General features: G+C 56.9%; 1 protein-coding gene across 7 annotated transcripts in view; it reads left to right on the forward strand.

Annotated features, from left to right (window-relative positions):
- Nucleotides 1–82: 82 nt before the first annotated feature.
- Nucleotides 83–25663, forward strand: part of CAMKK1 (calcium/calmodulin dependent protein kinase kinase 1) — a 35261-nt gene continuing 9680 nt past the window's right edge. Inside the window, exons 1-17 of one of the 7 annotated variants that reach the window (XR_002647689.3) lie at nucleotides 342–1474; nucleotides 8055–8177; nucleotides 8293–8694; nucleotides 9591–9638; nucleotides 10401–10454; nucleotides 11004–11055; nucleotides 11308–11441; nucleotides 11850–11886; nucleotides 12689–12710; nucleotides 13959–14047; nucleotides 17122–17321; nucleotides 19177–19230; nucleotides 19864–19937; nucleotides 21616–21703; nucleotides 21919–22047; nucleotides 24124–24227; nucleotides 24507–24989. Coding sequence is in view for 5 of the 7 variants with exons in the window: in XM_022595942.3 (XP_022451650.2) it covers nucleotides 8145–8177; nucleotides 8293–8694; nucleotides 9591–9638; nucleotides 10401–10454; nucleotides 11004–11055; nucleotides 11308–11441; nucleotides 11850–11886; nucleotides 12689–12710; nucleotides 13959–14047; nucleotides 17122–17321; nucleotides 19177–19230; nucleotides 19864–19937; nucleotides 21616–21703; nucleotides 21919–22047; nucleotides 24124–24227 (1520 nt within the window). In the remaining 2 variants the exon portion in view is untranslated. Of the gene's footprint in view, nucleotides 1475–1967; nucleotides 3710–8054; nucleotides 8178–8292; nucleotides 8695–9590; nucleotides 9639–10400; nucleotides 10455–11003; nucleotides 11056–11307; nucleotides 11442–11849; nucleotides 11887–12688; nucleotides 12711–13958; nucleotides 14048–17121; nucleotides 17322–19176; nucleotides 19231–19863; nucleotides 19938–20391; nucleotides 21244–21615; nucleotides 21704–21918; nucleotides 22048–24123; nucleotides 24228–24506; nucleotides 24990–25663 lie in introns of those variants that run through there. The other 6 variants (XM_022595948.3, XM_022595942.3, XM_022595944.3 and 3 more) reach the window with 6 other exon arrangements.

Below are 25663 nucleotides of genomic sequence, written 5' to 3' on the forward strand. Positions count from 1 at the left end.
TGCTGGATGAATCAGGCATGGTCCTTGCCCTCAAGGAGCTCCCAGTCCAGAGGAGGAACAGGCAGGTAAACAGATGCTCACTTCAAGGAAGTCCCTAAGAGGACTCGCTAACCCACTCTGGGCAGTGAGCTCATAGGGAAGTGTGTCTGGCAGAAGGGGCATTGAACCAAGTTCTGAAAGGAGTGAGGCAGGTGATTAGGACTGAGGTCATGGAGGGCCTGATTAGATCTATTCTCAGGGTACTGGTGAGCCATGGAAGATTCCGAAGCAGGAGCTGACCAGTTGGACTTGTGTTTCTAAAATATTACTCTGGCCACCAGGTGGAGAAATGCAAGTGGGTGGGGGCTGTGCGGGAGGGCAATGAGGCTGCACGGAGCTGGGAGGCTAATGAGGAGGCTGCTGTAGCAATTCAGGTGCAAGAAGATAGTGACCTGAGCCAAGGGAGGGGCAGAGAAGCAGAAAAAAGTGGGTGGATTCCAGGGATATTTAAGAAGCAGCATGGGCAGGACTTGGTGATCTACTGGTTGGAACAGGTAAGCGGTAGGCTATGATGACTCCCAGGTGTCTGGCTCCAGACTGAGACAGGGACATAAGAGGCCAGGTTTGGGGGAGTGATATGGGGCTCTGTCTTGGACAAGCGGTGGGGTGAGGTGCCAGAGGATAGATACACAAGTGTAGAATGTAATTGAACCAAGAGTTGATGAGCTCGCCAGGGGAGAGGTGGGCTACCACGAAGGTCAAGACGTCCTGCCCCAGCTCGCCATTCCTGCTGCCTGCTCACAGAGCCCTTCCCCAAGTGAGAATCCGACTATGACCCCAGCATTCTGTTAAAACCGCTTCCCGTTTCCCCTACCCTCCACGCAGCAGAAGGCTAAACTCCTGAGTCTACCATTCAAGGCCTTCCTCCCTGGCCCTCGGCCCGGGCCCCATCCCTTTGCTGATCTCGCTTCGCCCCTCCTCTAGTACTCACTGCGCCTCATCCCCGCCCCCCACTCCGGGGGCAGGGGGTGCGCTCTTGCCCCTCCCAGGCCGAGATGTTTGGGGGACAAAGGGTTTTATGGGGGAAGCAACCGTACCCTCCAGGTCCAGCTAAGGGGCCCAGGCCGCGGCCTGGAGGGATTTCGGGGGACCCCAGATAGCCTGCCGCGAGTCGATGGGGGCGTGACGAGGCCGGTCCAGCCGCAGGGGGAGGTACCCCTACAGAGCCACCGCCCGCCGCGGCCCCTCCCTTCCAGGAGCCGGGCGGGAGTCCTGGGCTCTGATTGGGCGGTGCCGGAGGGGGGCCGCGCGGCCAGGCCAATGAGCGCGCGCCGAGCGCGGCGGGTGGCTGGGGAGCCAGCGCCGCTTGGAGCCCAGGGGCCGGCGGTCTGAGCTCCGTGATCTCGGCCCTGGATAGGCGGGCGGGGCGGGATGCGCGCCGCGGGAGCGAGCCTGGCCGTCCTCAGGGCCGCGGAGAATCTCGCTGGGCACCGAGGTAGGGGTCGGCTGGGAGGGGGCCGGGGAGCGGGAGGGGACGAACGCCTGAACGTCTGCTCGGAGCCTGCAGGCGAGAAGGATGGTCTGCGAGGACAGCCGAGAACTAGTCCATGCGGGGATCCTCCCCCTTCGGTCTGCGGGGCCCAGTCTATTAGGTGCCTCCCGGAGCCTGCTTCTGCCTGCGCCGGCATCCGGGACCGCATCTATGAGGGCGCCCCGCCGTCTGCGTCCCTCTCCCAGCTCTGGTCTGCGGGACCGCGTCCATACCTGGCGTACTACCCCAGCCCCAGCTCGTGGTGGGAGGCCGTGTCTATGCGGAGTGGGCCCAGACAGGTGAACCCACGTGTGGATCTGCGCGGAGCGCTCCTGCCACACTGCCCACCTCCGAGTCTTCGTGCTGGAGCTGGGGCGGGGGGATGAATGGGACAGATGCGACGCGAGTGGCTTTAGCTGCGCAGTCCTCCCTGGTTGGGGCGGGGGTGGAGGGGGGCGGCGGAGGTGGATGCTGCGGTTTCGGCGGCCCGACAGGCACAGAACTGGTGGCTCGGAGGGTGCACACGTGCACAGGGACCTGTGTGTGGTGTTTGGAGGCGGGTGTGCGTGTGTCACGTGGGCACAGGAGTGTGCCTGTGTGCATTACAGGATGGAGTGGTGTGTGCGGGCGGGTCACGCGGATATCGGCGTGCGCCTGCTCCGGGAGTGGGGTGTGTGTGTGTGTGTGTGTGTGTGTATCTTGAGGGTGCAGGGGTGTGTAGAGAAGGCTGTGTCCCAGGTCACAGGACTGTGCCTCGGTGGGCTCGTCTGGGGCTGTATATCTGTCAAGTGGGCCGGGAAGTGGGAGGAGCACACAGCTTGTGTCCTTGAGGGTGCACCGACTGCCCTCACAGCCCCCACTCCTTCCTTCAGTGCATACAGACTGAGCACCCACCGTGTGCCACACCGTGTCCTAGGCCCACAGACTCTGGGGACTCCTGCCCCTTCCTTGGCCTCTTACCCTCAGTCCCCACAGAAGGCAGAGGGATGATTTTTTAAAACCTCATCCAAATCGAGTCACTCCCCTACTCAAAACCTTCCTCTGGCTTTCGAGGCCTCCTGGTCTCTGTCCAAAAAGACCCCCAAAGCCAAGCCCTGAGCCCCAGCCAGGAAGTGGCTCTCTGTCATGCACAGTGTGAACTTCTATCCTCTCCTCTGAAACCTGTACTCAGCAATCATGAAAGAGCTTAAATGCCATCTCCTCCAGGAAGCCATCTGTGAGGCCAGGCACAGTGAATGACTGGGCCTTGTCATCCAGGTGTAACTCTGCTTGCCATCAGGTACCTCTCACACGTGGATACCCCACTCTGGTGACATCGGCCTCCTTGCTGTTCCTCAGACAGGGCAAGCACCGTCTCACCTCACAGCCTTTGCGGTTGCTGTGCCTAAAATGCCCTTCCCAGATATCCACACTGTTCGCTCCCTCACTTCCTTCAGATTCCGCTCAAATCCTGCATCAGAAAGGCCTTTCCTGATCGCCCTGTATAAATAGCACCCCCCAGTGCCTCACTCTTGATTCCCCTGACACGATTGTATTTCTTCTCCATAGCATGTACTGTTTGACATACCATCTATTAATTCCTGGCTTTCTTGTTTGTTGCTTCTTGCCCCACTAGAAATTAAACTTCATCAGAGCAGGGACTTTGTCTTTTTGGTTTGCTGCTTTATTTCCTGGGACCTAGCACAGTGCCTGGGCATATAAAGCAGGTGCTCAATGAGTTTTTCTTGCATGAATGAATGACCCTGGGTTTGCGTCCCAGAAGTCTGTGTCCCTGGCTGCTCCCTAGCCTGTGAGCCCCAGTCTGAGTCTAGGTCTCCTGCTCTTCTGTCCTCCAGATTCCAAGATCCTGGAAGGCCAGGTCTGGAAGAACTGAGACCAAATTTGCATGTTAGGAATATTCCCTCTAGCAACTGGTCTGGAGGATGGGGTGTGGTGGGGTTGGGGTGTGAGCCTGGAGGCGGGTGACCTGTGTGGCGGAAACAGGGGGGAAGGAAAGTGGCGGTCTGCGTCTGGACTTTTTAAGGAGTTGGGCTCAGTGACCTCATCCAGCACAGCAGTGGGGAGATCAGGAAGGAGATGTCTGAACTGCCCTCCAGCAGCAAAGGAGAGGGAGGTGTGTTCTGGCAGAAGGCACAGCTTGGACAAAGGCCTGGCAGCAGAACAGAGTCTGCAGTTTGGGACTTGCAGCCAGAGTGGAGAGTAAGTGTGGGGTTAGGGGGGATAAGGATGGGCAAGAGGGAAAAGATGGCTGATAAGAAGGGCTCCTGGGTTTCTGGGCTGGGAGAACTGCGGCGGGGAGGGGGGGCACTCGTCTCAGCAATGGGGACAGAGGAGGAAGAGCAGACTCAGGGAAATGCTGAGTTGAACTGGAGCCGCTTGGAACTGAGCTGCCAGGGAACACGGAGGGGAGGAGGCGCAGACCTGTTATGGAGGATGCGGGGGCAGAGGGAGAGGGGGAGGCCTGGAGACTATCAGCCAAGGGCGCTCAGGATGTGCTGAGGGCTGCCGTGCTGAATCAGGCACAGAGCCCATCTCGGTGCCTGGGGCCTCCCTGGGAATGGGGGGGCGGGGGCGTGTCCTCACAGCAGGCGTCCTCGAGCATGACAGACGCCTGGGCCTCCCTCGAGGGGACTGAGTCATCCTGGGCGGGGGCGGGAGCCACAGAGGCCACCCGTTGCCAGGGCCATCCAGACACTTGTCAGGAGCATAAACATGGCTCCTGTGAGGCAGCCCAGTGATGTCAAGGCTACTTTCTGTGTCTGGCCCGGGTGACTGGACCACCTCCTTACAGCTTTCCCTTCTGGCCTGCCCTCTGCCAGCCAGGGCCACAGCTTGTCTTGCCTAGATGATAGCTGAACCCCTGCTCAACCTTGCCCTGAGGTTCCCAGCAGCCTTCCAGAACTCAGGGTGAGGCCTGACTAGTACCTGAAGTCATCCCAGTAGAGTCTGCTTGAACCAGCGTGGATGAGAGCAGGATACCCCTGCTCTGTCCTGCGCTGGGCCTCCTCCGAGGGACCCAGGTGATGAGGCACATCCTGAGGGGGAGGCCTGGCCAAGCAGGGTCTGGAGCCAGGGTCTGCATCCCTTGGGAATAGCCAGACACCTGTGGATGAGGGACGTAGCCTGGGAGGAGAAACCTGAGGGGGTAATGTGCCAGGCCACCTGGGAGCGGGAGGCAGATATGGGGCTGCGCTTTGTACGTACATCAGGGCTCGCTCTCGGTGGCTGTGCCACAGACTCATCCCAGCTCCACGTCGCTCAGGCACAATCCTCTTCAACGTTCACAGTCTCGTCCATTTCCTCCCATAGCCCTGGGAGGCGGCATGATGGTGGCTATCTGTGCAGTTCACAGATGAGCAAGCTGAGGCCCCCCAGGAGTTCAGTGATTCGTCCAGACAGCACAGTCACAGGCTGGGAGGACAGACTGGGGTAGCATTTTTCAGTGAGTGAGGGCCTGAGCCTGGCCATTCTCGGCTGCAGGACCAGGCTGGTCCCTGGGAGGCTCCCCACGCCCATAGGAGTCCTTGCTCTGCCCTGGGCCTGGGTGCCAGCCTGTCTGTCCTTCTATTTGCCCATGTGGCTCCTAGCCACCTGCTGAGTCAGTTTATACGTAGTGTGCACGGAGGCCTCAGCTTAGAGAGGGCCTTGAGAGACCCCCTGGGTGAGCCTCCAGAGCGGGGTGGGTCCTGCCCAAGACACAGCCCAGCCCATCAGGCAGCCCCAGGCTGGTAGACTGTTGACCATGTGGGAAGTTCAAACTTGACGCTGTGGGGTCAGATTGCTATGGCCCCCAGGGGCGCAGGCCCCACCTCCCATTCTGGGACACACATACACAAAGACCTAAAGGCACACAATGCACATGAACACACTTATCCACGAGTATAGACCACACCCATAGAGTTTTGTTTCCGTGCAGATCCCCTCCTGTGTGCGTTCCACTGCCCCCGGCCCCACACACACACACACACACACACACACACACACTGTCACCCCGAGCCTACAGCCCTGCTTATGCGTACTCTCTCACGCGGACACACGGCCCTGTCTCCTGGACACGAGGCAGGAACCTGGGGCCTCCCCAGGGCGCCTCCTGCACAGACATGCTTAGTCACCTGAATTTGATCCAGGCGGGAGGGAGGGCGGAGGGCCTGACGTCAGCCCTCACAGCTGCCTTGTGCCGCCGCGCATCCATCTGGGCCACCACGTGTCCCAGGCAATCACAACAACGGCAGCACAACTCCGTTTTACGGGCTTCGTCAGTGGCAGGCCTGGTTCTGAGCCCGGGAAGGGTGTTCACTCCTTTTCGCAGCCCCGCGGGCGCGTGATACTGCTGTTAACCTCATTCTGCAGATGGGGAAAACCCAGGCACAGAGTGCAGTCACCTGCCCATGGGCACCTGGCCAGGAAGGAGCGTAGCCTGGCAGCCTGGCTTCAGAGCCTGGGTCCTCAACCAGGTAACAGGGCCCCAAACTGGAGCAGGAAGGCTCTGCCCTGACCTGCTGTGTGACCTCAGACCCATCCCTGCCCCTTGCTGGGCCCTACTTTCCCAATCTGAGAAAAGAGAGAAAGAGAGTTGAAGGAGGATGGCCTGTGGCTGGGGTAACAGCCTCAGGGAAATCCTATGCAAATTTGATGGGCTAGGGCAGCCTGTGGCCTCTGCCTGTGGTGACTCTTGGTCCCCTCGGTCACTGCTGTGGACAAGAGGACAGGAGTTCCGCACACTGTCATTTGTTCCCTGCCATGGGCTTGGCTTAGGCTCCTTGGGGTCTCCTTCCCCCTCTCTGCTTTTCCATCTGTCTAATGGGGCCAGGACTGTAATGGTCACTATGGCAACTACTCATTCATTCAAAAAATATTTACTGTTTCTCTGTGCCAGGCACTGCTGCTGCCAGTAACCTTATGGAGACGAGGCAGACAAGAGCCCTAACCTGTGGAGTTTATATCCTGGTGGGAGAAAAAGGGCCTACAGAGTGAGGGGGAGGGGCGGCAAGGTGAGCCACCTACAGGGTGGGCCAAGCTTGTAGGGCTCCCTTTAGCCTTGGCTTCTTCCTTCCTGCAACCATCTGGTTCCCAAAGCCTCCCTGATGCTCTAATTCCATTCCACCTCCTCCAAGGAGGCCTCCATGATGCTCCAGCCCTACTCCCTTCCTCACCTACTTCAGAGAGTCCTCCCCAATGTTCTACTCCTACTTGCCACTCTCACCTCCTCCAGGGAGGCCTCCCTGATGCTCTAGCCTCACCAACCCCCACTCCCCTCACTCCTTTAGGTCCAGTGTCCGTGTCTTTTCCTGTTGCCAGTCTAAATTCCCTTCTCCCTTCCTTTCTGCATGCCAACATCAGCTCCACCAGGCTTCTACTCATACAACACACTGTGTGCCAGGCACAGGGGGTCTGGACCACACCCTTACCCACAATCCATCTCCAAGTTTTGCTGTGGCCTTAGGAATCTGGGAAGGTCCTGCATCTGTGGTACAGATGGGGAGACTGAGGCTCAGAGTCAGGAAGGAGCTGCCCAGGGCCCACAGCAGGTTGGCCGGCAGGACTGGAACCCAGCCCAGGCTCCTCTGTGGCCAGTGGACTCCAGTGAACCCCGCCTCCTTGACATCTGTCAAAGCAAGGTGATGGGGGAATAAGGGGTGTAACGGAGACCACGTTCTCAAAATTGTTGTGTGGTGACAGCACAAGTTACCACCAGACAGGAAGGGCAGAGGGTCAGGAGTCCATTTACTTCCTTTTCCTGAGAAGATGCTGAGTCTGGTCCAGGAAAGGGGAGGGGCATCGAGTGGGGTGGGGCCAGTGCTCAGCCTGGGGCAGAAATGGAGTCCCAGCCTGAGTATCAGGGTTCAGCCCTGGGTCAGGGTTCAGCCCAGAGCTGTAGTTGAGTGTGAGGTCTGGGGCTGGAGGTTGGAGGTTGGTTCGGGGTTCAAGCTGGAGTTAGTCCTTGGCCTGGAGCCTAGATGGAGGCTCAGACTGCAATAGGGCCAGTGTGGATATAAGGCCAGGCCAGGGGGAGCATCTCAGCCTGAACAGATGTGGGGAACATTTTAGCCACATGAATAAACTGGAAGGAAAAACCAGGAGAAATAAGTGCAGTGAAGTCTCTCTTCACAGTCACCAAAGTAGCAGCCTCCTCCTCTAATGGACCCTGTCCTGGGTTGCCGGCTCTGCTAGGGCAGGGAAGAGAGGAATGGGAGACTTGCCCTGTGGCCCTGGAGGGTCTCCTGGAGGAAGTGAGATGGGTGGGAGAGGCTGGAGGCCCAGGGAAGTCTTCCTGGAAGCAGTGAGGGGTGGAGGGGGGGCCTGGATCAGCTTCCAGGCGGCCACAGCAGCAGCATTGGAATGCTCTGTTGTCAGGGGGTGGGGCTGTGAGTCACTGTGCTGTCTGCTGGATGGGGGCCTGAGCTGACCTGGGGCTCTGTTTCTCCCAGTACTGCTGGGCCTCCAGTGTTCTGCCCATGTCTGTCTGTCCTGACTCCAGAATATCAGATTCTCCCTGCTTCCCTGTGAAGCCAGGAAGGCTGATGTGACTGTGCCTGTTTTACAGATGCGGACACTGAGGTCTAGAGGGCTGGTGTGCAGCAGAGCCAGATGAGTTCCTGGAATTCCTTTAGTTAATAGGGAGACTTGAATTTGGATGCTGGCAACCCAGGCAGAGGGAACAGGCCAGGTAAAGACATGGAGGTGGGACTCACAGTTTGTGGCTACGATGGGAGAAGGGCCTGGAAATCTGACCTCCTTGCTCTGTGGCCGGGATTGAAGGCTTCTCTGCCCTCTTTTCTCAGGTTCCCAATAAGGCTACACAGAGGAACCCGCTGACTGTGGCAATGGAGGGGGGCCCAGCGGTCTGCTGCCAGGACCCTCGGTCAGAGTTGGTGGAGCGAGTGGCAGCCATGGATGTGGCCCACTTGGAGGAGACGGATGGCAGCCCAGAGCCCACCAGGAACTGTGTGAACCCTTCACCACGGGCCAGAGCTGCCTCCGTGATCCCCGGCGGTACTTCAAGATGCCCCGCCACCCGGCCCGGCCTCTCGGCCAGGAAGTTCTCCCTGCAGGAGCGGCCAGCGGGGAGCTGCCTGGAGACCCAGGCTGCGCCTTACGCCACAGGGCCTGCCAGCCACATCTCCCCACGGGCATGGCGCAGGCCCACCATCGAGTCCCACCATGTGGCCATCTCGGACGCAGAGGTTGGTGGGGCAGAGCTAGGGGGTGCCCACGAGCTTTTCAGTAGTCCTCAGTGAAGACCCTTTGCTGTTCCTATCCCTGCCACACAGTTGTCTAGCCTTTGGTTTGCATACCCCCAGAGCTGAGGAGCTCACTACCTCACTACACGGTCTCTTCCCGCCCGGGGGAGCTTCATCTGAGCCAGTTGCTGCCTCCTGTAAGTCTCACCATTCCCACCCCCAGTCCAGGCCTAGGAAATAGGTCCCTGCCTTATTCCCCCAAGAAGTCCTCTTAGAGATCTGAAGGTAGTGTGTCCTCCTGTCCTCCAAGTCTTCCCCAGCTTGAGCCTTCCACCTCTAATCCTACCTCTTAGAGTCTGCTCTGACTCAGGAGCTGCCAGCAGGCTTCCAGCCTCTGGGCTCCGTCCTTGCCACTTAGATCTGAAAGGGAACCCAAGTACTGAGCAATCTACAGGCTTCAGAAGCTGAGCTTTTCACGCCTGAGCCAGGGTTCTGGTCTCCTGTCCCCAAGGCTCTCCTCATCTTTCTTGTCCATGCAGTCTCCTCATTCAGCTGCTTCTGGAAACACTTGCTCATGGGTTTCTCCCATCAGGGTCTCTCAGCCCCCCAGCATCCAGGTAGGAATCAGTGCATTTTTCCACCACTTCCTAGGGAGCAAAGCATAGGTATGCTTCACCATTCATGTTTTCAAACATTGTCCAAGTCTTGTCACTTTCGGCTTCACTTTTGGCGTTGGCACTACTTCACTTGCCTATGTAAACTTGAAAGGTTGGTGAGACCCAGGGTCTGGGAGCAAGGGGCCTGGGGCCAGGATGGGGCCCTGGACGTGCTCCTGGAGTGGGAGCAGTGCTGCTTCTGGATCAAGCTTTACCTGATATCCTCTCTCTTTCCCCCACCAGGACTGTGTGCAGCTGAACCAGTACAAGCTGCAGAGTGAGATTGGCAAGGTAGGCCTGGGGGCAGGCCAGGAGCAGTGAGAACTTGTCTGAGGGATTTGCAGAGGCAGCCTGTCCAGATCCTCTGCTTGGCAAAATCCCCTCTCCTCTGGGAATGTGAGGCTGGGCCAAGAAGGTCCTAGCCTGGAAGTGAGGAAAGTTTTGTCCTCTATAGGAAACACCTGGGGTGGGGGGTGGGAGATGACTCCTGATTCCTGACTCCCCAGAGGTTTTTTTTTTTAATATAAATTTATTTATTTATTTGTTTTTGGCTGTGTTGGGTCTTCGTTGCTGTGCGCGGGCTTTCTCTAGTTGCGGTGAGCGGGGGCTACTCTTCGTCGTGGTGCACGGGCTTCTCATTGCGGTGGTTTCTCTTAATGTGGAACACGGGCTCTAGAGCACAGGCTCAGTAGTTGTGGTGCACGGGCTTAGTTGCTCCATGGCACATGGGATCTTCCCAGACCAGCACTCGAACCTGTGTCCCCTGCATTGGCAGGTGGATTCTTAACCACTGCGCCACCAGGGAAGTCCCTTCCCCAGAGTTTTTGATGGAAGGGACTGGGGAAGGCATAGAGCTGTGTTGAGCCCGGCAGGGGCAGTGACCAGGGCATAGGAGCCCTCTCCCTGCCCGCCTGAAATTTATGCCCACTGGTGGCAGGGGTGGAGATGGGAAGCGAGGGGAGGGGGCTGGAGCTGTTCAGGCTCCCCTTCTCCTGGGCTAGTCCTGGGAGGGGCTGTCCTGTCCAGCGGGGGCTGACCTGTGCCTATCTGCAGGGTGCCTACGGCGTGGTGAGGCTGGCCTACAACGAAAGTGAAGACAGGCACTATGTGAGTCTGGGGATAGACTCACTATGTGAGTCTAGGGCCCCTCCAAGCTGGGCCCTAGGAGGCTGGGGGGGTGGGCAGAGGCTGTGCTAAGACAGAGGACAAGGCTGCCTGTGAACGGAGTGAGCTCCCTCTAGTTGCAGCATGCAGGCTCTTTAGTTGTGGAGCGTGGGCTTCATTGCCCCGCGGCATGTGGGATCTTAGTTCTCTGACCAGGGATCGAACCCACGTCCCCTGCATCGGAAGGCAGATTCTTAACCACTGGACCACCAGGGAGTTCTCGGGAATGAGCTTCTTGACCCTGGGAATATGCAAGCAGGGGCTGGCTGCCTCTAAGGGGAGAGCTCTAGAAAGGCTTGTTGGGGGGAATACGGGTGAGGCCTAGGTTCAGATATGGCTCCCTCCTAACCCAGCATAACTGCAGCCAGTCCATATCCTCAGTGCCAGTGACAGATGCTCATGTGCCTTTCTGGACCTCAGTCCACATGTAACCAGCCTGTTCTAACCCCTGGTGGCTTCACACAAGTGACATGTCTGCCCCTCCCTCCTCAGGCAATGAAAGTTCTTTCCAAGAAGAAGTTACTGAAGCAGTATGGCTTTCCACGTACGTATCTGTCTGGTCCTGGGCTTGGGAGCTCCTGGCCTGGGGGCAGAGGAGGAGGAGACCTCGGAGGCTAGTTTTTGTTAGGACTGGGGGTAGACAGGGAGAAAATGAGCAAAGGCCTGGTGGTGGGACTGTGCTTGGGGGGTTGAGGCCAAGGCCATGGTCTTGCAAGATTCTTGCTTGAGGCTGGTCGCAGGGCCGTGGTGAGGCCCAGCCTTCTGCAACTGGCTGGACTCCCCTTCCTGGTCACAGGTCGCCCTCCCCCTAGAGGGTCCCAGGCTGCCCGGGCAGGGCCAGCCAAGCAGCTGCTGCCCCTGGAGCGGGTGTGCCAGGAGATCGCCATCCTGAAGAAGCTGGACCACGTGAATGTGGTCAAGCTGGTCGAGGTAGGCGGTGAGCCAGTGAGCACGGACCCAGCGATCCCGCTGAGGGAAATATGCCAAGGTCAGGGCCAGAATTGGGGTGGGGACTGCCGGGAGGCTTCTGGGGTCAGCTCAGGCTGGTCTGGGATGTTCTCAAGTTCTCATGGAGGGGGACGAGCTGCCCCAGAGGCAAGAAGTGAGCCCCCATCATGGCAGGAGGGGAAGAGGGGCTGGGTGCCATGTGGTGAACCCAGGTCGGGGCCAGTGATTTCTGAGGCCTCATCTGCCTGGTGCCTGCAGAGTTCCTGCTGCATCATCCAGGGTGGCTGTGGAGCACACTAGGGGTCCTAGGGCTGGTGAGGACGAGACAGCCTGGGATGCCCACCCCATAACTCCCCAAGACTCACCCTCATGTGTGCTCCCTCTCACCAGGTCCTGGATGACCCAGCTGAGGACAATCTCTATTTGGGTGAGTGACCCAGCTCATCCCCAAAGCAGCTTACCCCGGTGGGTCTGAGTGCTCCCCGGAGACACACTTGACGTCTAGATGGGCTGTGTGCAATGCACTGACCTCCTGGGGGCAGGGAGGAAACACATGTTCTCAAGGCCCAGATTCTCTTGCCCAGCCCTGCTGAGCCAGGCTCAGAATATCCAGTTAGATTCAACAAATATTCCCAAGCCCCCACTCCACTGATCGGAGAGATAGTAACTCTGTGCCTCAGTTTCCTCACCTGTAAAATGGGGATAATAATGGTATCTACCTCATAGTGTTGATGTAAGAAGAAAGTGAGTTATTATATACAAGACACATTAGCTATTATTAGTAATAGTATGCTGTTGTTATTACTTAAGTCCTTGGTGCCTGATTCAGGGCTGGGCTTAGCAGCTCTCAGGGAATGGCCAGAAGGAACACTGGCTTAGGAATCAGAGGCCAAATCTTTAGCCTCCACGCCCTCTCCTACCTGCCTATCTGCTATGACCTGTAGGAAAATTCCTGCCCCTCCTCTGAGGTTCAGTTTCCCCCCCATAAAAGGGGTCTATGTTGATGGTCCTCACTCGGCACCTGAGAATCTAGTGAGGCAGGTCCATAGTCGACCCACGCTCATTTACTTCCTCTGATACCCTGGGACCCCTGTCCTATCCCTCCCTCAAGTATGCCTGGATGCCTGCCCCCTCTCCCACCCTCCAGAACAGGGAGGAACCTTGGCATCGGCTGTTTTTTCAGCCTGGCTGCACCTTACCTACTCTTCTTTTCTTCTCTTTTCTTTCAGTGTTTGACCTCCTGAGAAAGGGGTGAGTTCCCCATCCCGATCAGGCAGGTCAAGTTTTCCTTTCCTTCCCTGTATCCTTAGTCCTGGGGTCAGCTACTCTAGCAAAAAAAAGAGGTCCAACCTCTGTCCTTAGGGAGCTGTGGTCTGGGTTGGGGAGTGGGGGCAGAACGAGAGACCAAGAGGATGATTCTTTGAAGGCCGGTGGGGTCAGTGAGACTGGAATAGCGAGGGAGGCCTCAGGAAGAGGGGGTGGGTTTTGAGCCAGGCCTTGAAGAACTGGAAAGAAGATTTTGATGGAGAAGAGAGAGAAGAAAAGAATATTTCTCCAGCAAAAGTATAGATGTGGAACTCAACTCTCATCTGTATTCAAATCACAAAGAGTTCTTTCAGTTTTACAAGTTTGTGAGTTGGGTGGCTGGGATGCCATTCACTCCCATTTACAAGAAGGGAAGCTGAGGTTCAGAGAGGGTAAGTGGCTTGCCCAAAGTCACACAGCAAGTCACTGATGAAATCTAGGGTTGTAACTCATGTTTGCCTTGTCTGACCTTCTCAGGGTATGTGAAGAACAGCAGACATGCAGTAAAGGGCACGGAGCTGGGTGGACTGGGGGCCCTAACTGCCAAGGCCTGAATACAGGCTGTGACTTGTCTCTCTGCCTGGGAGGCTACCTAAAGACCAATTTGGGGAAGGGGCAGGGAGTGATGTCCTTTTAAGACTCAGGGGCTTTCAGCATTTTTGACCTCCATTCAAAGTAAGAAATACAAGTTTTACATTGCCATCCATATCTGTAATTGAAACCAAAGTTTTATAAAACAGTGTATTACATGTGATATACTCTGATATATTCTACTTCATTAGGAAAAAAAAAAAAAAAAAAGCAGTAGGCATCCACTAAATTGATTTCATGACCTTCTTGGTCCTGGACCTACAGTTTGAAAACACTGCCCTAAATGGCATCTTCACAACTGTTTGATTATAGATAATTAAGTACTTAGAAGAAGGAATACCAAGCCAATCAGAAATTAAGATAAAGCTAATTTGAAATTGTAGTGATTGAAAAGGGATATTTGCGTCTATGCGTGTTTTCAAATTTTCATTGTATGGGAGAAGAAGCTACTCTCTGGGGTTTTAGGGACCCGTTCGAGCATAGAGGGCTCCCAAAAGGTCCTGAGGTGTCTGTACGGCCCAGTCCCTGTTCCCCTCCACCTGACATCTGCCTTTACTCATCCTGATTCGGGCGAAACATCCCTCCTCCCCGCCCTCCCCATAGGCCGGTCATGGAAGTGCCCTGCGACAAGCCCTTCCCCGAGGAGCAAGCTCGTCTCTACCTGAGGGACATCATCCTGGGTCTTGAGTACTGTGAGTAAGGGGCTGCCTGCTCCCCTGAGGCTGGAGACCCGGGGGGAGTGGAGGGGACACAAGAGGAGACGGAGCCCAGGCTGAGCAGAGTCTGAGCAGTTCCTGTCCGTCAGTGCTGATCTACCAATCATCTTTAGTTGGGGGTGGGGAAATGGGCCTGTGGGCGGGGCCGAAACTTCCTGAACAGGTAGAGTGGCGGCAGACTTCACTGGGCATGCGCCAGGTCCTTCTCGGCGCCTGGTCGTCACCGCGTCGGCCAGCGCCTCGGACGTTCAGCGTGTATCTCACCTCTGCTGAATTCTTAGCCAAGCTTAGCCTCTCCACTGGGCCTCAAGAGCTGTGGGAAGGAATTTATGTCCAGCGGCTCGAGGAGGAGTCTGTCCTGGTGTGGGGCCAGTGGGTGGTAGCAGAGTCCGTTTACTGTGAGGGGCCCTAAGGTGATGAGAGCTCAGAAGGGAGAATGTTCGTTTAGTCTCTATCTGTGGAATTCATTTATTCATTCATTTATCCATTTACGAGTACCTACTAAGTGTCAGCTGGGGGCGTGTAGATGCCAAAGACCCAGAAGTGATCTCAAGGCCTTATCTCGAAGCCTAGTGGGAGGGACGGGAACCTAAGCAGTGCCTGCCAAGGCTGGGGAGGCACAGGGGCTGTCAGAGCACTAAGGGACCAGGGGTGGCTTCCTGGAGGAGGCCACTTACGAGTAGGGTCCTGAAAGATGAGTAGGAGTTCGTTGGCTAGTTTGAGGCATGGTGGGAGGGAGTACACCAGGCGGAGAGAACTGCATGACAGCGGCACGGAGGGGAGTACTATTTGAGACTGGGGAGAAGTTCAGTTTGGTTAAGTCCAACCTGGGAGCCAGGGATAGGGAAAGAGGATGCTGTAAACACTGTCCAGGCTGCACTGCGAGGGCTGGGAATGCCTCCACAGAGGACTTTCATGGAGGACAAGAGGCCACCAGCTGGTCAGGGAGGAAGCTGGTTCTACAGCCCAACTGACAGATGGTGAGGCCTGGATTAGGGCAGCGGCAGCGGGGAGCAAATGTGAACGAGGTGAGGTGGGCAGCAGTGGGTGACTAACTGGTCATGGGGAGAAGAGGGCCCACAGGCACCTAGGGTTCTGGCCTGGTTTGGGGAGTGGGGCACAGCCCATCCCTCTGAAATCTCAGCTTGGCTTATCAGAAGAATATTCTCTCCCTAGGGGAACAGGTGAGGACCAGCTGAGGTTTGACCTGCAGTGAATGTCTTTATCTCATCTGAGCCACTCCAGTGCCTTCATTTTAATGATGTCTTTGTACCTATGGGGAAACAGGCACAGAGAGGGAAGGGCTTTGCAGAAAGTCCCTAACAAAGGCCTAGAGGTGTGAGAAGGGGGCACTTCACCCTGGTGTGGTCGGCAGCAGACACGACCCCGTACCAGCTTGGCTTCCACCCACTTCTTGTCCCGGGCCTGTTGTCTCCCATCCTCTCTCCTTGCAAAAAAACCCCCCAAAAAACCCAGAAAAAACAAGCTAATCCCATCTGGCTCTTGGGTAAAGCCTCATCAAGACCCAGCTAACCATGATGAAGGGCTTTCTGGAGTGAATTGGTCAGCAGCAGGAACTGGACAGGCAGACAAATGGTGGCACCCGGTGCTGAAGACCCGCCTTGTGATTCTGGCCCCCGGAAGGGAGAGCTGAGGCTGCCCGGGGAAGGCCCTGTGGTCGGGGAGGCTCAGGCCTGATTCTTACAGGCGGGGCAAGTGCAGCCATGCAGGTAGGAGAAGCAGTCGCGTCTGGAATATATCTCAGAGGTCCAGTCCCTAGAACTTGCTGATGAACTGGTGTGGGGTCTGAAGGAGAGGAGTTGAGGTTTTTGGCCTGAGCAGCTGGTAATATGGCCATTAACTAAATGGGAAAGACTAGAAGAGGAGCAGAGCTCTTCTGTTCTGTTTGTTTGGTGGTGCCCTGTGTGTGTGTGTGTGTGTGTGTGTGTTTAGACGGGGCGGGGGTTGCAGACAAGAGAAATCAAGTTCTCAATTAAATATGTGATTGACAAATACTGAAGTATATGTTGAGATGTCTGTGGGATATCCTTGTGGATAAAGAGCTGGGAGTTCAAGGGCGATGCCAGAGTTTGAGATAAGAATCTGAGCCCACTTTCCATGGTCCATTGTGTGTACCTGGCACATAGGAGGCAATCGCTATAGGGCCATGAGTCCTGTTGTTATTCTTATTAATATATGATGTTCAGTCCCTCTGCCCCCAGCCTTCCTCTCCTTCTCCTTCCCCCTCCCCTTCCCTCCTTCCCATTCCATTCCCTCCTCTCCAACACCCTGGGGTCTGTTGGTCCAGGGGAACGTATTTGTTGAGCAGGGAGCCCATAAGTGGATGGCTGTGGGATGAGGTCAGTGCCTTTTCTCTGCTGGGACATTGCTGGTCATCTCGGCCTGAGCTGCCCATCTCTTCCCGGCAGTGCTGGACCCAGGAAGCAGGGTGGGCGCTCAGCCTACTAGAGAGGGCCGACACTTATCCCGGCCACATTCATCCTGGCAGTCCCAAGGCCTGGGGTACCCTCCCTCTCCAAAACCTCATCAGCCCAGAGTCCCTAGGGCTGAGGTGATACCTCTGCAGGATACCCCACAATCCCACCCTCAGCCCGAGGAACAGGGACAGCTGTGACAGGCTGGGTGCGGGGGATGGAACTGGGGAAAGATTTTGATGGGCTTCAAGCCTGTAGACAACACTCACATGGGAGGGCCAGGGATGGCCTACGGAGGACCCCTTCCCCCAGTTTCCTCTACGTCCACCCTCAGTGGCAGATGCCTTGATTGCCATGGAGAGAGCACTGGTCTTGGGGTCCGGAGATTCCTAAGAGTCCAGTCCCGGCTCTGTTACTAACAGCCTAGGTTAGTGCCTTCACTGCATAGCTGAGCAGGGGGCCCTAGGTCCTCGAGAGATGAATGTGTGCAGGGGACAGGAAGTCCCAGCTCCTTCTCTCCTGGAGTTTGAGGCAGCCTCCACGGCCAGGCAAGAGCAGGTGGGGGGTCTGGGCGGCAGGGCCCCAGGCCAGCGCTCGAGCTGCCTCTCTCTGCAGTGCACTACCAGAAGATCATCCACAGGGACATCAAGCCATCCAACCTGCTCCTGGGGGACGACGGGCACGTGAAGATCGCCGACTTCGGCGTCAGCAACCAGTTTGAGGGGAACGACGCTCGGCTGTCCAGCACGGCCGGGACCCCAGCGTTCATGGCCCCCGAGGCCATTTCTGAGTCCGGCCAGAGCTTCAGTGGGAAGGTGGCTCCCAGGACCCGGGCTGGGTTGGGGTTCAGGTGGAGGGGTGGGGGTACGTGCCACAGGGTCCCATTTCCAACCTGAGGGTGCCAGCGTCCTCATGTCTCAGGAGGGACCGAACATGGTCCCCTCCGTCATGTTTGCCTCCTTCTGGAGTCCAACAAACTTGCCGAACTTGGGCCTCCTCTCGTCCTCCAGCAAAACGGCCCCAAGTCTTCCCTGCAGACACTTCCCGCCAGCTGCTCTGTGCTGAGTTCTGGGCTGGGCTGTGGAACACACGGAGGCTGGACGGCCCAGCTCCCTGCCCTTCTGGTCATGTTGCAAGGGCAGGAGAGCTCGTGTCTGGGGGGACATCAGAGCTTCCCCTGACTTCTTGGATATGGCAGCCTTTGAACTAGGCCTTGAATAATGGGGAGAATTTGAGCAGGAGGTGGGGCCCAGAGAACATACAAGGGAGCTGAGGGGCACAGCGGGGCTTAGACAGAGTTTAAAGGGTCTGGAAGTCCTAAGGGTCTGGGCTTTGTCCTAAGTGACAGAGGCAGTGGCAAAGGTTTCTGAGCAGGGACTGTGGTTCTGTGTGTCCCCGGGCACATCCTGCTCTACCCTGTGAAGTACTGGCTGCCCCACTGTGGTTCTGCCATGGAGGAAATGGTCGAGAGGCACTTGGACACGTGTGTGAGTGTGGAGCTCGGGAGACGGCTGTAGATAGAGATTATTTTTTTAACTTTTAATTTTGATATAATTCCAAATTTACAGAAAAATTGCAAGAAAAATACAAAAAACTCCCCTATATCTTTTATTCAGATTCACCAATTATTGACATTTTGTCCCACTTACCTTTTCACTGTCTCTCCGTATATTTATAGAAGTTGGAGACATTATGCCCCTTTATCACTAAATACTTCTGGAGGTATTTTCTGAGAACAAGGACATTCTCTTACATAACCTCAGTACAGTTATCAAAGTTAGGACATTTATCATCGATAAAAGACTGTTATCTAATCGACCTTGTTCAGATTTCATCAGTTGTCCCCATACTGTCCTTTAATGCCTTTTCTTTTTCTGGTCCGGGATCTGATTCAGGGTCAGTCACTGCATTCACTTGTCACATCTCTTTGGGGTCCTTTAATCTGGAAAAGTGGCTTGACCTTGACATTTTTGAAAAGAACAGGCCTGTTATTTTGTAGAATGATGTCAGTTTGCATTTGTCTGGTGTTCCCTGATCGGATTCAGATGAGGCATCTGTGGCAGGAATACGTAGGCAGAGATTTGAGAATCATTCACATAAGAGAGAAAGTGGATACCAGGAGAGGAGGTGGGGTTCCAGAGGAGGAACTTGTAGAGAGAGGGCACATTCAAGGGTGCAGGGAAGCCCCAAGGGGCTGTGGAGGTAGCTGAGGGCCAGGGGCTGTTCTGGTGTCAGAAAGAAGGTGGATGGTGGCTTTTCCAGTGGATCATCAGGAAGAGGGATGACTTCTCGAAGCCAGAGCTGGTTTAGCGAGTACAAGTTCAACATATACTGTCGTTTCTGGGGTGCGTCTGTGTCGTGCGTACAGCAAATGCGACCCTGTAGATGAAGGGGGTTTTGTACCTGTTGAGTTGGAAACATGTCTGGTTTGGGCCCATTCCAAGGAGACTTGGAAACCCTTGACAGCAAGGGCCCTGGTCTGGCTGTCCCTGTGTCCGCAGTGCTCAGCACAGGGTCCAGCATGGAACAGGGGCCTGGGAGTGTTTGTTGAGTGAATACATGACTGAGGAAGGAGGTTCCCCACTTGCCCTCTCCCATGGCCCACTGAAGCTGGGTGACCAAGGGGTGTCAATTCCTTTTGGGGGACTGATATGAGCTCTTTCTTTCTAGGCCTTGGACGTGTGGGCCACAGGGATCACGCTGTACTGCTTTGTCTACGGGAAGGTGAGTGCTGGGTGGGCTGGCAGAGGTGGGGCAGCCCTGGCACCATGGGCTGGGCACCATGGGTCAGGATGCATGACAGATGCAGGCCCTGCCTTTGTGTCCTTAAGTAAAGTGACTTTTGAAAGAGCCCACCCAGCTCAGAGAAGATGGAAGGAAAAGGGACTTTTCTGTTCTCCTCTTGTCCCCTTGGGGGGATGGATTCATGTGCAGGAGTCCTGGGACAGCAGACATCCCAAGGGAGGTGTAGATGGTGCCATTCATTCATTCACATATTCACTCACTCATTCATTCATTCAACAAATTGTCCTTGACCTCTGCTCTGGGTCAGGCCGGACACCCAACCTTGACGCGCCGAGATCCCCGTCCTCACGCGCTCCCACTCCAGGGACCGTGCTGAGGCACAGGCGGGAATCTCAGGGAACATGTTCCCAAACTTCAGGCCCCGGCAGTGCAGGCCTTGCTGCGAGTGGCTGTCATGCACTCATTCGTTCAGTCCACATTTGTTGAGCATCTCCTGTGGGCTAGGACCTGCACAAGTTAGACGAGGTTCCCCCCCAGCTCACGAGGAGCCCGGAGCTGCCCCCAGCGAGCTGAGGTGCTGGGTGCCGCAACCTTTGTCTCTCCCCGCCGCAGTGCCCATTCATCGATGATTTCATCCTGGCCCTGCACCGCAAGATCAAGAATGAGGCCATCGTGTTCCCGGAGGAGTGAGTTGTCCACCACGGGCCCCGCCCACCCCCAGGGAGGCGTGTCTGGGTTTTAGCAGAGCTTTTGTCCTTTCCGGGCCCCACCCCAGCCTGCAGATCTGGAGGTTGGGGTGCTGCTCCCTGGGAGCAAATGGAGGGACATGTGAGCAGGGTCTCAGACATCTGGGTTGGATCTCATTGAACAGATGGGAACTCTGAGGCTGGGAGTGGGGCAGGGATGACCCCAGGTCACACATTCATCCTGCTTCTTCACTGAAGGCCTCCAGGAGGTCAGTGGCATCAACCCCATGCAGACCCTGCACCCGCGGGGAACCTCTACCTTCTCCACACGGGGTGGGGGGGGGGCTTCATGATGCCGGTGCACTCCCCCATTTCACAGATGGAAAAGTGGAGGCTCAGTGGGTCTGGGATTTGAAGCCACTCCCTCCCCCTTGCCCCTTCCTTTGTGACTGAGGTCTCTGAGCCCAGAAGGACTGTTTGGAGAGGACTCCCCACCCATCCACGGTTCTCCCGATTATGATGCCAGCTACCATGGCAGCCAGCCTGAGTCCCCTAGCGCCGCACTTTTCAGGGCCCTTTTACCATCTGCGCAGAGTGCCCAGGTCAGAAACCAACCTGGGAGTTGTCCTCGGGGTCCCTGCCCCTCGCACCCACTTCCTGTACGGCCCCAAGCCGTGCTCAGTCCACCTCTTACATTTCTCTCGGTTCCGTTGCCAATGGCACCCCCCTGCCTAGTTCAGGCCTCTGCCTTGTCCAGCTACTGCAGTCAGGCCAGAGTGACCCTGATGAAGCGCAACAGATCTCACCACGCCGCCTGCTGAAAGTTTTTCCAAGGTTTCCCAAAGCCCACAGGAAGAGGCACGCCCTGGCCCGGGCATTCAAGGACCCCTGGGTCCCCCCACCTGTTCACCTGCTGCCGGCTCCCTGCTCCCTGCCGCCATCCCCATGGCAGTGGCTTCCTCCCCTTTCCCGTGACTGCCTGTCTCCCAGCCTTTCCCTCACCACCCCCGCGGTATATCCTTCTCCCCAGCCCAGGAGTTTGAAAAGGGATTAAGTATCTAGGACAGCAGAGGGAGCCAAGGTCATAGCCCTGAGAGTAGGTTCCTTCTCCCAAGAATTTAAGTAGCAACGAAGCCTGAAGTTTAAGCAGAGACAGTCGAAGCTGATGTGGGGCTGAGTCCTGCTCTCCTGCCCCTGAGTCTTACCCCTACCCTCCCTTTTCTGGGTGGTGGTGAGCCTCGGTTTCCCCCTCTGTCAAATGGGTATCTTCCCTGACCACCTCCCAGGCGGAGGAGAAGATAAGATGGTGAGTGGGGGTGAAGGCCTCTTGGGGGTCCCATAAAGCGCCTCTTCTCGCATTATCCTTGCCACCTCTGCCTCCCAGGGGGTGTCCAGCACCCATGGGACCCCGTTTGTGTCTGTGACCTCTGCCCCCTGAGGGAGACTGCTTTACTTCGTACTCAGGGGAGAAGGATATCCATACGCTTGTTCTGGAGCTCTCTCCTTCCACCCTGGTGCCTTTGGGGGTGTCCCTCCTGCTCTCTGAGAAGGGGGGTCGGCGGTGTCTCTGCCCTGGTGTGCACTGATCAGGGAAGCCTGGAGCAGGGTGGGATGCAGAGGTGGGATGCAAAGGACCATCAGCTGTCTCTCCCTCGTCTCCTTCCTTCCCCTTCTTTAGGCCAAAGGTCAGCGAAGAGCTCAAGGACTTAATCCTGAAGATGCTAGACAAGAACCCTGAAACAAGAATTGGGGTGCCAGACATCAAGGTTGGGGAACCAGAGGTGCTGGGCTGGGCCACAGAAAAAAGGCCTCAGTTTCCCCTTCTGGGGAGCCTTACACTGGGGACATCTGTGTATTGGGTTGGGGTTTGGGGTTTTTGGGCTTTGGACCCTCAAGGCGACTGTTGGTGGGATGCCTGGGTCCCTCGCTCGCCGATGTCTGTCGCCTGTGGCCCTGACCCTCCCTGCCCTCTGCTCTGCAGTCGCATCCCTGGGTGACCAAGAATGGGGAGGAGCCCCTTCCCTCGGAGGAGGAGCATTGCACTGTGGTAGAGGTGACGGAGGAGGAGGTGAAGAACTCAGTCAGGCTCATCCCCAGCTGGACCACAGTGGTAAGAGGATGGCGGTGGGGGGTGGGTGGGCGGGGAGGCACCGACTCCTGGGAGGGCCTGGGGGGTGGGCGTGGCTGCCACCTGAGACTAGCTCTGTGCTGGGCCCTGTGGGGGGCAGAGGGCTTCCTGGTTGGCCAGCCCCATGCTGGGCCCCTGAGGCCACTGTTCCGCTAGAGGCCCACAGGAACAAGGTCACATTATTCAGCCTCGTGGTGGGGAGACCAGGAGGTTTGGTGAGGAGAGCGAATGGTTTAAATATACTGCCCTCACTGAGTGTCCACATTCACCATGACCAGAGAAGCATTTCCTTCCTTCCTTCCTCCCTCCTTCCCTCCCTCCCTTTCTTCCTTCCTAAGGTTTATTGAACTTCTGCTATTTTCCAGGCACTGGACTAGGTGCCAAGGGCGTGAGAGGGAAAAGGCCTAGCATGCCCTTGATTTGGAGACGTGGTCCTGGGGCCCCCGCGTGTCAGGCAGATACCACCCGTGTGCTCCCTCCGCTTTCCTCTCGTGTTTCAGCTTTTCGCATCCTCCTCTGGACAGCTTCCACGTTAACAGTTGGGAGTTATTAACGTAGCCCCTGATGGCCATCTGTTTTTTTGTGTGGGGGGACTCTGAGAGCCATGGCTTGCCCTGCGCTGAGGTTTCACAGTGAGTCGGGGTGAGCACAAGGCTGGGAGAGCGAGCTGGGGCCTATGCCTGGCATGGGGTCTGGCCTGTGCACTTCATGCCTCCCTACTGGGTCCAGTAGGGCCAGCGGGCTAGAGTCCTATGCTCTACAGAGCTCCAGGGCTGTATGGGGTCTCTGGAATTGTCAGCTCCCGCAGGGTCCCTACTGCCACTTCCCTGGTCTTAACCACCATACTCTCTTTTCTAAACCACTGGAATCGCCTCCCAGGTTGTCCCCCTGCCCTTCCTCCACCCTGGCCCCCACTACAGTTAACACTCAACTCAGCAGCCAGGGTGGCCCAGGGACCTGGTCATGTCCCTTCTCAGCTCAGACCCTGCTCACTCAGGCCCCCGTGTTGCTCAGAGTAAGAGCCACGCACCTGACTGCCTGCCAGACCCTGCATGGCCTGCCTGCCCCCCTTTCCCCTGCCCACCTCCTCTCCCCCCTCCATTCACTCCGACCACATGCCACGGAAGCTGCCGCCTCAGTGCCTTTGAACATCCCTTCCCTCCGCCTGGGGTCCTCTGGCCCAGATGTCCACAGGGCCGCTTCCTCATCCCTCCAGGTCTTCACTCCACAGTCACCTTCTCAGTGAGAAGTGAGTGAACCTTCCCGGCCCCTTATTGAAAATTCCAACCTCCTCTTTGTCATACCTCATCCCCCTTCCTTGTTTTATTTTTTCCTCCTGAGCCCTTACCACTAACTAACATATATTCTACTGATCTGTCTTATTTATTGCCTGTCCCCGCAACTAGAATATAAACTCTATGAGGGCAAGAATTTTTGTCTCGTTGTGGTCCCTGTGCCTCGAATAGTGTCTGGCATATGTAGGCGCTCAATAAATACTTTCTGTTGGAAGGAAGAAGGAAGGAGGGAAGAAGTAAAGGCGCCCCTGATGCTATGCTGGTGTGTGAGAATTTGTGTGCGTGTGGGCAGGAGGATGGAGCTGTCCTTGTAGCGGGAGGAGGGACAGTCAGAGAGCTAGGACACAGCAGCCTGTCCCCTCCTGGCATCCCCCCAGGCCACTACGCAGCTCCTCTCTGGCCCCTGGGACAGCCTCTTCTCGACTCCATCCTTCCTGTGTAGCCAGAAGGCATTTCCAGATTGCACTCGCCATGCCCTCAGCCTCGCATTCCAGACCCTTCCTGGTCTGCTCCTGGCCTCTGTGCCCGCCACGCACCAGATGCACCGGGCTCCTCGCCGTTCCCAGAATTCACCCTCAACCAGCTCCCCTCCGTGCTCTTGCCATTTTTTCTGCTTGGGATGTGCTTCCTTGCTCTGCCCAAGGAAAGGGAGCTTCAGCAGGGCCCACCCAGCAGCCTCCCCGTCCGGGAGTCAGGGTGGAGGCTGCCAGTGCATCTGGGAACCCGGGGGCCTGTGTTCCTCACGCTGGTGTGTCTTCCCCAGATCCTGGTTAAGTCCATGCTGAGAAAGCGTTCCTTTGGGAACCCGTTTGAGCCCCAGGCACGGAGGGAAGAGCGCTCCATGTCTGCCCCGGGAAGCTTATTGTCGTAAGTACTGGTGGGCTGAGGCCTGCAGGGTGCTCCCTGCGGTGGGGGGAGGGCTGGGGCCCCTCCCCTCACCCTCAGCATCGCCAGGCTGTGCAGGCTGAGCCCGGAGCCTGGGGACTCGGCCAGGCCTCAGAGCAGGGCCCTGTCTGCACCTCTGTTCTCAGCCCACGGCAGCCTAGTCGAGGTTTGCAGGCAGACCTCTTTGTAGAAGGTTGGTTTGTGTGTGGAGGGAGGGACACTTCTGCTGACTCTTCCTGGTCCGGGGGTGGGGTGGGTCAGCTGCCTTCCTGAGTGGCCTGTGCTATACATCCGGTCATTGCCGAGGCCGTGCACCCAGTCAGCACTTCGTAAATGCTTGTTCAGCGAGTAAGGACAGGCAGACTGGTGACGACGATGCTGGGCCAGGGAAGAGGAACCCCCAGTGCTGCCGGCTTCCGCCTCAGAGCCCGGCAGGTACATTCGCCACCTCCTGGGGGAGGGCAGAAAAGCAGTTCCCCAGACCTCCGTGAGCCTGGCCCTCAGCGTTTCCACCTCCTTCCACTGAAATAAAAGTTTGGGATGCTGACAAGGCCTGCTGGAGTTTGCGCACAGACCTGCAGAGAGAAAACAGTAAGGGGGTCCTGGACCAGAATGTGGTCCTGGGACTTGGGTCGCCTTCCTCTAGCCTGCGAAGGGAGCTGCGGGACAGAGGGGCTGTGCCAGCCAGCCCGCTCTGCGGAGGAGATGTGCTCCCCTGGGAGGTGAGCGGCGGCTGCCTTCCAGGTACGTCGGCCTCTGGGGAAGGAGCAGTTTCACTTGTGCTGTCCGGGGGCCCAGATGTGGGTTTCGTCTGTGTGAGACCACCCTCTTCAGACGTACGGGGTCCCATCATAGTGGACAAGCTGGTGTCTGCTCCCTGCCAGAGGTTGCTTGCACCCAGGGAGGTCCACGTACCAACCTCTTGCCCTCCTCTTGACAGACTCCCTGGCCTAAGTGGGGTGAGCTCTGGGGCCTGGGAGAGGCCTCGACTGTCCAAAGCTTACTTCCTGTTCCCTGTCTCTTCTGTGAGGTGGCCAGTCCTAGGGAAGGGGTTCCCTGGGCTCTTTTAGATCTGCAGGCTGCGATGCTGGAATTGAGCATAGTGTAGGGGACCACATATTCTGCGTCCAAATGGAGCCACTCTTGAGAGCGAAAGAGGAAGCTATTACTAACTATGCCGGGGACAACAGGCAGAACTAGGACCATGAGGCGCAAACCCGGATGTCTGGTCTCCAGCTCAGTGTCTGTGACTAGGCGCCCCCTAGTGGTAGTTCGGGCCAGTCACAGGCCAGGGACGCATCTACGCAGGGCGCAGGGCTGGGCATGAAGAGTACACCTGAACAAGGCAATCTTTGTCCTTTCATGGACATGTTAATGGGGAGACAGGTCATTTCCTTCATCTGGACTGTGAAGGGATT

This window comes from Delphinapterus leucas, chromosome 19 (genome assembly GCF_059928025.1).
Source record: "Delphinapterus leucas isolate spDelLeu-1000000601 "Yukka" chromosome 19, BTC_Dleu_Yukka2, whole genome shotgun sequence".
NCBI classification, from domain to species: domain Eukaryota; kingdom Metazoa; phylum Chordata; class Mammalia; order Artiodactyla; family Monodontidae; genus Delphinapterus; species Delphinapterus leucas.